The sequence below is a fragment of the Micropterus salmoides genome, unplaced genomic scaffold, assembly GCF_014851395.1.
Source record: "Micropterus salmoides isolate LMB-PRFRI ecotype aquatic unplaced genomic scaffold, ASM1485139v1 Ms_hic_scaffold_1, whole genome shotgun sequence".
Classification (NCBI taxonomy): Eukaryota; Metazoa; Chordata; class Actinopteri; order Centrarchiformes; family Centrarchidae; genus Micropterus; species Micropterus salmoides.
In genome coordinates, this window is record NW_024040040.1 from 4,934,811 (window position 1) to 4,948,225 (window position 13,415).

Sequence of the window (13,415 nt, forward strand, 5' to 3'; positions counted from 1 at the left end):
CCTGCAGGGGCTGAGAGGTGTCGTCTGACTAACATGCTTCTCTCACCCTGCTGCTCCTCTGTGGTGTCTGGAGGCCAGAACAGGACAGAACTAGTCCTCTGAACCAGTTTATTGAGTCTTTTTCTGTCCCTCTCTGTGCTTCTGGCTCTCCAACAGAAACTACTGCATAAAAACTGCAGATACCACCACAGAGTCATAGAAAGATTAGGCAACAAAACTACTAGATTAGGTTTAGTAAAGGATCGTGGTCTGGGTGAAAACAACTACGTTACTCCAGTTATTTTAAAAGAATAAAGGTTTAGGTGTCTAATCCATCTATCCACCCCAAGCTTACCTAAACTTTTCTGTTATTTATCCTACACCTACTTTCATCAACAATGTTTCTGAAAGGCTTCCAATTGCTTTATAACACACCAAGGGATCTTGACCATGTGTCCATATGTGAGGACTTCAGAGTGAGAACAGGTTGAGCCTGACATTCCTGCTTCCTTCAACATTTTGTAAATTTAATTTAGTAAAACTCTTCTAAAATCCACATATATCTCTGTTAAAATCATTGTTACTTCAGTTTTAGGTTGATTGATTTTTTTACTGTATTCTGCTCATCAGTAGGTATTTGTAGGCTTTTAGCAGCTAAACTCCATATTATTACTGCATGGCTCTTTTTCTGCTGTTTATATCAGATCATAACAAAATGTTAAATTCTCGTTCCAGTTTCTATGACGGGTTTGAAGAATCAGGTGGAGTCAAGGTTTTTGGGAATCTGTTCTGTGCAGCAGCAGAGAGAGAACAACAGACAGGAGAGAAGATACTGGAGCTGTTATCCTCAGTGTGCAGATATCAAACATTCCCTTTTAAAGAAGAATACTTGGATGATGACGATGATGATGATTTCAAGGGTTATCAGAGTGGTTTCCTTCTGGATCTGTGCTCCCACCTGAAGGACTATGAGACTAAAACAGGCTTGAGGGTCCTTCCATCATTACAGTCAGTTTTCCAGTCAGCTCCTGCAGTCTGGTCCATAAACCTCTCAGAGAGAAGACCTCCATCCTCCTGGAAGTGCTGAAACTCCAACCAGAGAAGAAACCAGTGAAGCTGACAGGCTGCTCAGATGAAGAGAGTGAAGTGAGGAGTTTCCTACAGTGTCTGCCTTATATCTCACAGCTCAGGTAAGTTGTAGAAATATGTCAATTTTTTCCTAATCTACGGTCATATACAAATAAACATAATGTAGATAAGGTTGAATGCCATTTCTCTGTTTAGTAATTATTTAGCAGTACATATTATCACAGCTAAACAAGCATATACAATTAGAGTATTCCATCCTGTGTTTTCTCTGAATTTCATCCTTTGATTGAAAGACTTTGTATATTAGATGGTTTGTAACCAGGGCTTGACTTTCTTTGCTCAACAGCCAATGCGGCTGGTGGTTCCAAAGTTACTAGCCATGCAGCATTTTCACTAGCCACATTTGTGTTGTTGGGAAATTAAATTTTTCATGATTAAAGTGCTTAAATTGGCGTGCTAAAATGTACTAATATTATCATTAGCTCTGATAAGGTTGTGTGTAAAAATCCTTTTTGAAAACATATAGTCTATTAAGATAAACACAATAAGAGCAGCTTTTTCTTGTATATAATAAAAGTGCTGCGTGGGTGTAAAATATAAACTGAAAACTATATTCACCAGAAACATTGTTTAAATCCTATTTATTTATAAAAGCAGCAGGCTAAATACTGTAATACAGAGTAGAAAAATTATCTGCATTAGAAACAAAGAGCAAAGATGAAAAAATCACACACAATTAAGGCAATAGGATTAAAATTTCATCTATAGGCCTATATCATTTTTGTGCCTTTTTGGAGTGTTTGTTTTGCATCTGCATTTCCTCAGAGCTCTGACTGGATTTATGTTTATCATCATGAAGCTCTGCAGTAGCTCTGAGTACCTGGAGATATGAATTGAGTAAACAAGTCTTTGTTTTCCAGATTATTCCTCTTACAAACGCATCTTCTGCTTTCATACATGGCATGAAAACATTTTATTAAAACATGGAATCATCTCTGGAAATGTAGTTGTGATATGTCGAAATGAAGAGCAGCCCTGCTAGTAGTCTATTGTTTTCTTTTATAAACACCAGCATTTTCCTTAATCATGAAGATATCTATATTTGACAGCATTTAATGGCTTTCCTTCTTTCTCCGCCTCTGCTCTGCCTTTTCTCTTTCCTTCGTTCAGCTGTGCATTTCTTCTCCACACCGCTCGGCCACGCGCACTCAGCACTGACTGAATGCTGTGTTGATGTGTGTGTGCATGCGACCAGTAGCGCGTGATGACAGAGATCATACCATCAAGTTAAAAGTGATCAGGAGGCTGACGGTCTACAGGTCTGAGGGACTGTGGCTGTCCTGTGACAGATTCAACTTTTATATTCTCTTTGACAAAAGTCTGGATGCCATAGGCTATTTGACGTGCGCGCTCGCAGGAGAGGTGAGAGAGTGAGACGCGCCTGATGTGTGGATTCACCTGCTTTTTGTCATGGCTGCCGCTGGTTTAGTGGATAATTAACGGCGGGCCAAAACAGCCCTTTGGTCCGACGGCCAGTCCGCGTGTTTAATCTCCACAAAGTCTTCTTGTTTACAGTGTCGTTCGTCAGTAGCGCGCAAGACAAATGTTTAACTAATGGACCAATATGTGCGGGTAGTACTCATAGGAGTTGTAGTGTTATAGTGTCACATTGCAATTCGTTTGTTATTTATGCCTTTTGACAAGACTACAATTGTTCAACAGGCCGAAGTGGCTAGTGGGAGTGACTGTGTTACCCTCCACAGCCGAAATCCACCCGCATTTGGCGGTTGTTAATGTCAGGACCTGTTTGTAACTCAGTATGTGCTGTACTTTACCTCTGCTGTTTTCACTCTTCATGCATCACTTTGTGTTTTAGCTGTGATCCAGAGTTCTTCCAGAGTCTGTGTGCAGTCATCTCTGTAAGATCCAGAGAGGCCGAGCAGTTGGCCTCTGTGCTGCAGCTCCTGGGCTTCAGCCTGCTGTTAACAGGAGAGTTACACAGGAAAACCTGCAGGTCTGTGGGGAGGGTTCTCAGACTCTGTGGCTCTGATGTGGATCTGGTCCTCACACCCAGAAAGATGTCTGTCAGAGGAGCCTCCCTCCTCTTCAGCTGTACAACACAACTCCACAGTCTGAGGTTCACATTTATATCATTACCTTTGCTCTTTAACACCATCTCCTCCAGTTGGATGTCCAGTTAGTGCTGAACGTCTTTTACATCACAGCTGCTCTCTCTTTGTTTTCCAGGCTTTCCAGCGACATGGCCTTGCTACTGTGTCGATGGGTGAGAAGAGGGAGAGCGGCCTGTCCGTTGGCTGTTGAAGAGCTTTCTCTGGCCCCTCAGAAAGCCCGACCATCAGACAGAGTGCTGTTGAAGGTCGTCAGTAGTTTGGCGTCCCTGCTGAGATCCTGGGCAGTCAGACGGTTGGACCTGAATGAGTTCTGCGTCCCTGCTCAGGGTCTCATTCCTCTGCTGCTGCACGACGGCCCTCTAACCATCAAGTAAACGTCTTTCCTGAGCCTCATCAACACGTACTAATCAATGAACATGCTAAATGTATTAATACTTCACTTTTTATCTGCAGACTGAGTCAGGAGATTTTCCAGCAGCTCCTCTCCCTCCTCCATGAAGTCCAGGACGAGGTCTTGACCCGGTCCTTCTTGAGTAAGGTTGGTGGAGACCTGAGCTCCTGCTGTCTGAACTGGGAGCTTCTTCACTATCTGCTGCAGTCGTCAGCTCAGACCATCGCTGTGAACCTGAGGAAGAACCTCTTCTTACAGGAGAGCGTCACACGTCTGCTTCCCTTTCTGGACAGGATTGTATTTAAAAGGTGATCACTTTGTTTGTTTTTACCAGAAACAGACGTCCAGCTGATCCTGTTCAATCTCTTGTGTTGTTGTGGCTCATGTTTTACAGCAGTTTGTTCATTCTTTGACTGAACAAAGTGTCCTGGTGAACACACTTTCTGCTTTCAGGCCCAGTCCCGGCTTTGTGTTGACTGCCATCAGAGAGATCTATAAAGCTCGTGCCAGTCCCATTATACCCAGTTTACTGAGGTCACTGGATCATGTGATCAACCTGACCTGCAGAGAGATGGACTCTGTGGACTGTGCTGCTCTGCTCTTCACCCTCAAACACAGTGACAGAGTTAAACTGAACCTCCAGTGGACCTCCATACCAACAGGGGACACAGAGTCCATCCTCTTTACGCTGGACAAAGTTTCTCAGCTCAGGTCAGACATTCGTTTCTCAGAGCTGTGCCTGGATCAGTCCTCTCCAACACACAGGAGATAATGCACCTTTACCTGGAGCACCTTAGAAAATATATGACATTAAAAGATCATTCTGATTCTTTACAAACTGGTTCCAAATCTTCAGCTTATCTTTAATAATCCTTTAATATTATTTTTGGTGTTTATGGTCAGATTGTTTATATTGATGTATTTTTGAATCCATGTTCCCTCCAGTGTGGACAGGAACCTGCTGCTGAGGCTGGTGCACTGCTGTGCTGCCTCTGACGCCCAGCAGGGGGCAGCAGTCGGCCTGCTCAGGACTGTGCAGCACAGGCTGGATCTGTCCTGCTCCTCCTGTGTGGAGCTGCCAGAGGAGGATCAGAGCGAGACTCTCAGTCTGACCGGTGAGGACTGCGGGGCCGTCTCCGCCATCCTGAGACGCAGCGTCCGGGACACACAGCTCAACCTGCAGGACTGCGAGGTGGAGGACAGCGGACTGGACCTGCTGTTTCCTGTCCTCCGCAGAGTCCGCCTCAGGTGGGAAAGACCACAGCGTGACCTAAACCAGAGAAGGAGCTTGTTCTCATGTTGATGCATCGTAACAGTCTGTTCTTTGCTGTTTAGAGCCAGTAAAGCCGTCCTCCTCCAGCTGGTGTCCCTGGTTCCTGTGAACAGTGAGGGGGACACAGTGAGACGGGCGGTGTCCCTGTGTAGAGCCCTGGACGGAGAGCTGGACCTCAGTCACACCTCACTGGATCAGAGGGCCTGTGGAGCTTTGGCCCTGATGCTGGACTTCTCTGAAGGGCTGACCGAGCTGGACCTCAGTCACTGTGAGCTCACCGACCAGCTGCTGCTCACACTCATCACACATCTGCACAAAGTCCAGGTCCTGGAGTGAGTGTCCCCCTGTACACACACATGTGATCATGTGACTAAAATGCGTACAGCGCTGTGTGGGCTCTGTCCTCGGCAGTAATAAATGTAGCGCCGTGTCTCTGTTTGTGTTTGTGTGCATGTTACAGTCTGAGTCACAATAAGATCTCTGATGCTTCAGCTGGAAAGTTACTCCACCTGGTCTCCATCAACCCCTCCATCGGCACTGTGCGGTGAGCAAACATTAATTAGTGCTCCGTTCATTTATGAAGACATTTGTGCTCACAGAGAAATCCTTCATGATCTCAGACGAGTTCAATTCCTCCTGTTCCTCATGTTATTGTGGCTGAATGAGTAACGTTTGCTCTCTGCTCTGGTGTTTTTCTAGACTCTTCAGCAACAACATTGTGGATCGAACACCCTTTAAGAAAGACAAGCGGTTTGAACTCTGGTGACCCGCTCGTCAGCGTGGAGGCCCCAGGTGGGTGCTGCACATTGGTGGAGGCTGAGAGGAGTATCTGAGATAAATGGCTGTATAAATGTAATCCATGAAGAAGACTTTCAGGTGTTGTTTATCGTAACCAGCTACCTGATAACATCGCTCACATGTTCATCAGTTTACAGTTTTAACATGATAGTTGATTACTTGTTAAATATGTACCGTTCATCAGCTGGTGGTTCTTCGTCCCATAACCCCCTGCTTCTGTCTCTGGACTGAAAAAGTTCATGGTGCCTCATGAGGACTGAACTGAAGTCCTCTATGATCCTGAACTGAGGGCCTGGAGGTCCTTGAACTGTCTCAGTCTTTCCTTTGGCTCCAGGGACGGTGATGTCGGCTCCGGTCCCTCCACCACTTTGGTCCAGGTCATGAAATGTGGTTCAGACCTTCATGGTTCCCAGAAGATGAATCCTACTGACTGTGGTGATCTTTATGTTTCTCATCTCTAAAAGCTGCTCGGTCTTTCGTCTGGACTTTAAATCTTTAAACTGTTCTCAGAAATTTCTAATCAGGGACCCTGTTTTTTTTTTTTCCAAGAGACAATTAATCCATTACCAGATTAGAAAACACTGTATGAAGTTATTTCTGCCTGTAAGTGATCTTTTAAAAACTCCTGGTTCCTTCACATGTTAAAAAACTGTTTGTTAAATCAGAGGCCTGAGACAGAACCATGGATTGTAGTTTGGACTGTCATTTATCATTATATTATATTATCTCTTTCACTATTGTTTGCATTATTGACATGTTTTAAAAGGGGAGGGGGAAGTGAAGTTTGGGGGACCCCTGTGATATGCAAAGCAGAACAGGTGAGACTTTAGGGGCCTCTGTAACACAGGGGGGCCAGAGGACACAGGAACATGACACTATTAGTGGATTATATGTTGGAACCTCCTGTTAACTGTGGATATTACTGACCTGCAGCGTCGGCCACGCTTCATCCTGGTACCTTTGTGTTTGTCCTCTAAGGAGGAAATCTGTTTGAAATCGGACAATTTAAGTTAATTGAGCGAACGAACGTTTGGTCTGCTGGGACATTGAGGTTTTCTGTTCTGAAGCCTCCCAGCTAATCTCAGCAGGTATCAGATCCGCCTTTTACCTCATATTGTTTCTTTTGTACCTTTCCCTTGATTTGCTTTTGTGTGAATTGTTACTAAAATCACTGCACTCTTTATTTTACTGACCGTTATTCTATGTTATATTCACAAATTTAAGTTTTTTAAAGTGAAACCTGAGTTCTTTCTTTTACAAAAAGCCTTTAATGTCATGAAAATGAAAAAGCAGTGAAGTCTTTAGTTTAGCAGCAGAATCACACAACACACATTTCTTTATTCCTAGTTTGTCTTTGTTCCGGCTGTTGGTCCTTTCTGTAGAAAGTGAAACTCAAAGCCAGGTTGTTTGTATCTGGAATATTGATCAATAAAAACAAACTTCTGCTGCTTCCTGTTTAATTATCGTTTGAGAGGTTTCCACCAATCAGAAGCGGTTGCTAGGCAGCGCTGATTCACCTGAGCAAACACCTGTTTTTATTATTTTGTTATTATTTTGTTCCAATAAAAGCAGAGTGTTACTGTGAGTGTTTGTTGTCTTTCTCAGGTCAGGACCAGGGAGACTGATAGGATTTTTGCAAGGCTGATACTGATTATTAGTAGTCAAGTTGGCCGATATTTGGAACCGCTATGTATTTGTCGTAAAGGTGAAAATCTCCAACACAAACGTAAACATTTTTTAAAATAAACAAGAAGTCACCCTCTTCTTCCATCTTGCTTTAATATTCTGCGTATAACCTCTTTCACATGACTGATATGTTTATCTTTTATTCCATGTGTATATTTCTATGATTATTTCATTGCCTATTTAGCACATGTCAAAATCAATCAGTCTATCACACACATATGTTGGCAATAAGGTTTCAAAATGTTGAAACTTTCCTTTGAAAGGGTGAATCTCATAGTGTATTAGTTTGTTTTACAGGTTTGAAACCTTGTAAATGGTGGTCAGAAAACTCTTATGTGCTCTTATGTTGGAAAAAAGATTTGAAACTCTGAAAATTAACTGAGGATCTGAAAAAATGCCGGGAGGCAGGGCCATCTTGGCCGATGCTCGGCTGTCTGCTGAAGTACCGTCCAATCACAAGGCGTATTTCAGGAAGCACTTCTCCCTGGACGGGCTGGCTGACTGAACCAGTGGTGACTAAGAAATAGTATAAACAACATGTAATTAGTTAAGCTATGAGGAGATGAAGCTGAAGCTGAAGCTAATGATGGTCAACGAGACAAATCTTGACAGTTATTAAGCTGAATTTTATGATTTTGTTAAGTGTGATTGTTTTTAGACCATGTTTTATGTGTGGTCGTGGAGGCAGAGAGGATTTCTGGGAGTCTTAATTTCTTTAAACTTTATTTGAAGGTGCCCTCTGTAGACAGAACGTATGTGGTCTAACAAATGTGTTGAATGCTTTTCCCTCCTCATAAAACATTTCCACAAGTGGAAGTTTATTTGATTAATTGATTTACTAGCTGCTTGGTGGTGCATTACTGTGACCAACTGTCATTTAACCTTTACTACACCTTCCTCTTTCTCCTGTAAGATCTAAGAGCTGCTGTTTCCTGTCAGGCTGCGGCAAGTAAACAAAACGTTACAACACAAGTTAAAATTATTTTTTATACTATTTTAATAGAATGCAGTTTAAATGGTGATGATGAAAAAACAGTGGGGACAATATGACCTGGAATTATTATTATTATATCACAGATTTTCAATATTTCCCAGCTGTAAATAACAACTTCTAATGACATCATTCATTAAACTAACTTGGACCTGGACAAGTTTGACTTTTAAAGTAACGTGTCTGTCCCAGTGAGCTCTTCACATTTGAGAAGTTCTAGTTTGGAAAAGGATTTTTCAGCAGAGGCCACACTCACTGGGATTGTTAATAAAAGCAGAAGAACAGTGCAGACTACCCCAAAGCTTTTCAGAGGCGGTCTCTGAAACACCTGGGAAGGACAGGAGCTGCGTGGGAAATGTCCAGGTCATGTCACTTTTGTAAATACGGCATCTGCTTGCTCAGAAACGTGCACAGTGCACAGTGTTTCAGGCTGTAGAAGTTAGAAAGTAACGTTACTCCTCCTCATCATCACTGAGGTGGATGGTGCGATGCTGTTGCTATGGCAGCAGCTGCCCCCTTCGGCTCTTGTTGCTAACAGCTCGTGTTGCTGCCATCCCGTCTGTCTTTTTAAGGAAAATTAATATTTGTTATATGAATCTTTTCTTTCTCGGCTGCTTCTTTCAGTTTTCGCTTCTGAAACCCACTTCTGTGTTCGTTCATATCGAGTTAATTTCCCGGTTGCTGTCATTTCACCAGCTAGCTGCTCTTTTGTGTGGAGTTGAAAATGACCCAGAATTCTGTGCGGGCCCACACTGCTCATCTTTAATCTAAAATCTCCCATGAATTCATCCTTGTTTAAACTGAATGTAGATACTATCTGCAGTCTGTGCTGCCCTCCTCTCCCTCTGGGTTCTGTCTCTGCAAACACAAAGCTGCAGAGGCAGAGCGCCGTCTGCTGGCTGCAGTCATCATCACTTTTTCAAAGCATTTGTTAACAATGTTCTGAAAAATAGCAACAAGAAATGTTAAATAACAAATGAAAATGCTTTCAGCACAATTGCAAGCACAAATATAAAAAATGCAAAAATTGTTGTCATCATCGTCTAATGTTTGATCATGATTGTTTCACTGTTCAGATATTTTGATGTTCTGACACCTGCACAGAAACAAAGTCCTTAACATGTGAATCAGGGACACAATCTAAACTAGGGACTGAACTAAAACTATAATCTAACTAAAGATAACACAGAAGCATTATAAATAATAATCTATGAACCGTATTTAACGACATTCCACTGGCACCTTTACATTTTAATCTAAATGTCCTCATGCAGCCTGTCTAAAGGTTGAACTGTCAGATTTTACATCCAGCTTTAGAAAATATACGTCACCATGTCACATGACCTGGTGGCCGCAGTTGCTTTTCTGAGGCTGCACAAAGTTGGAACCAGACGTTTGGCTGGTCTCGCGGCATTTTTCTTTGCAATTGCCGCGAGATCAGTCCTTGATCTCAGCTCACAGTGAGCTCACGCAGGTACAATGTGTCCGACTTTACGGCTTTTATACCCGCCCCTGCGGTCACCTGCAGCTCGTTATGCCGCCGTCATCTCGAACGCACCTATTGTCTGCAGTAGCCTGTTTGTTGATTCACCTGAGCAAACACCTGTTTTCTTCCTGTGGACGTTTCCAGGCGCCACGAGGGCAAAAACAAAGTGGGAATAAAAACAGGATGTGACTGAAACTTCATCAGTGAAGAAATGTGGATGGTTGAAAGCTCCGGTAGGTGATGATGACAGCTGGACGGCTGGAAGGTAAAGCTAACAGGCTAACTGATCAGCTGTAGCTGCTGCTCACAGTTACTCAGGAGAACTCTGCTGATGGAAGCTGATTTGACCATTCCTGGATGAAATCACCTGCCTGGGATCAAAGACAGTGAGAGCAGCTGATGTTGGGGAGGACAGACAATTGCTGAAATGCTAAATTATTATTGATGCAGTCAAAAACTCTCCAACCTCTTTGCGACCAGAAGCTTTTTGCTTTTTTAGCCAGTGGGAGCAAAGTAACACAGGCCTGTTCAGATCCTTAAGACAAAATAAAAGTACACACTGTAAAAATACTGCAGTGAAAGTTAAATAAAGGTATGTAAGTAGGCTGTAAGCTGGAAAATGTAGAAGCAGCCAATTAAAATAAAAGTAGCTACTCAAAGCAGAAGAAACTGTCCCATATGACTGTTGTACTATTATATACTATATCATAGATTATTTCCTCGTGCATTAATGTAGCTGGTTGAGGTTGAACTATTTTGTATCAGACTGCAGTTAATGAGGATTTTTTATTTTAATCAGCTGATTATTTTCTCCATTAATCGACTGTAATAAATTCTGCAAATAGTGAGAAATGTTGTCACGGTTCCCTGAGTGACACCTTCACAATGCTTGTTTTGTTGTCCAACCTTAAAATGATTAAATAAATCAAGTAAAAGCAGCAAACCTTCACGTTTGTGAAGCTGGAACCATGAAATGTTTTTACATGACAAAACATCCTATTTTAAACTCTTCATACATTTGATGTATTTTTAAAGTAACTAGTAACTGAAGCTGTCGGATGAAGTAAAAAGTACAATATTTTCCTCTGAGATGTGGTGAAGTAGAAAATGGCATGAAAAGAAAAACTCAAGTTCAGAACAAATACCTTGTGTACTTCAGTCCAGTACTACTTTCAAATATTTACTTCTGCTGCTGGAGCTTCCACATAACAAGTAAACATTGTAATATAACTGCTTTCTCACACATGGTTCACTATTGTTACAAAACACATTGTGCAGAATTTTCTGATCTATAGCTTGATTTGTTTCATTCTACATGCAATTATTATGCATTTATAGCGCCTCCTAGTGGTCAATTTTAACGAGTAAAGCTGATGATACACGGAGCAACTTTTAGAGCAATGGTGCTGTCAATGGTAATGAGTACAGATCACTACTGTAATCCCCTTCTCCCGCCACTACGCCCCCTCCCCGCACGCCGCTATCCGTTCAAAACATTGCCCAACAACATTGCTCAAAAAGTTGCCCTGTGTATCATCAAAGTGTATGTGTGAGGTGCTTATGTAGAAATATCTTACAAGTTTTGTGTTGATTGGACAAACAATTTGTATTTTGTCACCTGCAATTGGTTTGCATTTATAGCGCCCCCGGGTGGTCGATTTGAATGAGGGCATGTTGGACTCGGGATCGATTCCTTCCTTGTGACGGAGGGTCTTTTCTGTCTGTGCAGCTCCATCAGTAAGGAGAGGGAGAACAAGTGTCCTGGGCCCTTCAGTGAGAGCAGCAGAGAGGGAGCATCACCTTCACCTGGAGTCCAACACCACGACAGACGGATAACAAAACTAAATCCAGCAGAAACGAGAAGATGACTCATGTTGTTTTCTTCTGTTTCTTCCAGCAGCTGAAACTGATGAACGCCTGACGCTTCATTTCCACCTTCTCATGGTGACACACACTCACTTTCTACTTGGTGCTCCTCATGATATTTGGCTGAAACCTCGTCATGTCCCATCTGAATATATTTCATGTCCTCACTCTACAGATTTCCTTCTACAGTCCGGCAGCAGCCTTTCCCTCAGACCAGGTCAGCACATTCTTCTTCTTCTTCTTCTTCTTCACATGCTCACACTAAATGAACTAACACTAAATACACTTGCTACTGTATCAGCTTCAGATTCTACTGATCCACTGCTCACCTGATATTACTGACATTACATCTGACCTGGACCTCATTAGACCTGGACTCCACTACATTTCAGGCCAAATGCTGCACTTTTTACTCACTCTGCACATTATTAACACAACACACAGTAACTATCACATGTTGATGGATCATGTTAGCTTCAGATAGCCAGCGCTATATAAAGGATGCTTTATACTGTTACTGGGACTCGAACACAGTACTTTACACTGTGCCGCTGCTGCTTTTGCTTCTTCCACGCTGCTTCACATCACATCTCCATGGAAACACTCTGTTTGTTGAATGGATTATTGTTTCTTGTCTGCAGCTTCACTCACTGATGGATTTTCAAACTGTTCACTTGTCACAAACCTGTGGACTCATTTCTTCTTCTGTCTCTTCCAGGCTGTTGGGACACGCCCTGAAGACTCGCTTCCACTGCTGCACCTGGAGGACAGCTGACACCACGAGTCCCAGCAGCCCTGTTCTGGACCAATAAAGACCTTGTGCTGTCATCTTCCACCTTTCAGGAAAACTTCAGCACTTCCTGTTTCCCGCTCCATAACCCCCAGCTTCTACCTCTCCAGAACACCGGGAGGGGACACGGCCCCCTACCGAACCCGACGCCGCGGGACCGGCTCCGGGTACCCGGCCGCACGCGGATTCGAACCACCGCTGCGCCGCCTGCGCCTCGCGGTCGCCATCGAACCCCACGCCGCCACCGAGTCCCCTTCACATCTGAACCTTTTCTCCGGGCGCTTTTCTTCTCACTTTGGCTGTTGGACTTCAAAAGTCACTGAGCCTCATAAGGATCGAACCCACAACCTCAGAGCTTCTGAGCAGCCTTCTAACACTCTGAGCTGTTTGATCTGAGACACTGACTCTTTCTTTCTTACAGCTTTTCACTTTGTTGTTAAAGTTGAAATAATAATCTTATTATTGTAGTTCTTCAAACTAATCAGTAGAATTAATCCATTCTCAGATATTCTGAGTCAAATTTAACAAACATATAAGGATTTCTAACAAATAGAATTTCATTTTGTGAAATAAAGCTGAATGATAAATGTAAGTTGAATTTCTAGGCTTTTATTTTGGTATGTCCGAGTCAAACAGTCACTAAAGTCCGTTCAGAGAATTGATGAAGTTACTATTTATTACTGCATCATTTTTTATAGTGTAGAAAAACTAAAGGTGAAATATTCAGATGGAAATGATTTGAAAGAGAAAACTTTTTCTGATAAATAAATGTTTGATTTTCAAAGTTGCTGTCGAGTCTTTTTCTTTAATCGACTAATATATAATCGTTTGACACAAGATGAAGTGAACTTTTTATTTGGCTCCAATCAGACACAAACGCTCGTTCATCATTTATTCTGACTTTGATCCTCTTTATCCTCCCTCGCTGCCTTCC

At 42.7% G+C, this 13,415-nt stretch overlaps 2 protein-coding genes across 15 annotated transcripts in view; one reads left to right on the plus strand and one right to left on the minus strand.

Moving 5' to 3' along the window:
• LOC119910112 (nucleotide-binding oligomerization domain-containing protein 1-like) overlaps nucleotides 1-13,415 on the minus strand; it is a 1,078,472-nt gene that overhangs the window by 361,801 nt on the left and 703,256 nt on the right. The window lies entirely within an intron of this gene.
• The window catches only part of LOC119881802, a 727,332-nt gene that overhangs the window by 80,413 nt on the left and 633,504 nt on the right, over nucleotides 1-13,415 (plus strand). For 8 of the 14 annotated variants that reach the window (XM_038698407.1, XM_038691923.1, XM_038710135.1 and 5 more), the window contains 8 exons: nucleotides 2,945-3,205; nucleotides 3,316-3,570; nucleotides 3,654-3,899; nucleotides 4,045-4,302; nucleotides 4,537-4,839; nucleotides 4,927-5,196; nucleotides 5,325-5,408; nucleotides 5,564-5,821. In XM_038698407.1, coding sequence (XP_038554335.1) covers nucleotides 2,945-3,205; nucleotides 3,316-3,570; nucleotides 3,654-3,899; nucleotides 4,045-4,302; nucleotides 4,537-4,839; nucleotides 4,927-5,196; nucleotides 5,325-5,408; nucleotides 5,564-5,630 — 1,744 coding nt within the window. In that variant the 3' untranslated portion in view covers nucleotides 5,631-5,821. Of the gene's footprint in view, nucleotides 1-714; nucleotides 1,170-2,944; nucleotides 3,206-3,315; nucleotides 3,571-3,653; nucleotides 3,900-4,044; nucleotides 4,303-4,536; nucleotides 4,840-4,926; nucleotides 5,197-5,324; nucleotides 5,409-5,563; nucleotides 5,822-5,846; nucleotides 7,123-11,554; nucleotides 11,736-13,415 lie in introns of those variants that run through there. The other 6 variants (XR_005443641.1, XR_005443699.1, XM_038719153.1 and 3 more) reach the window with 5 other exon arrangements.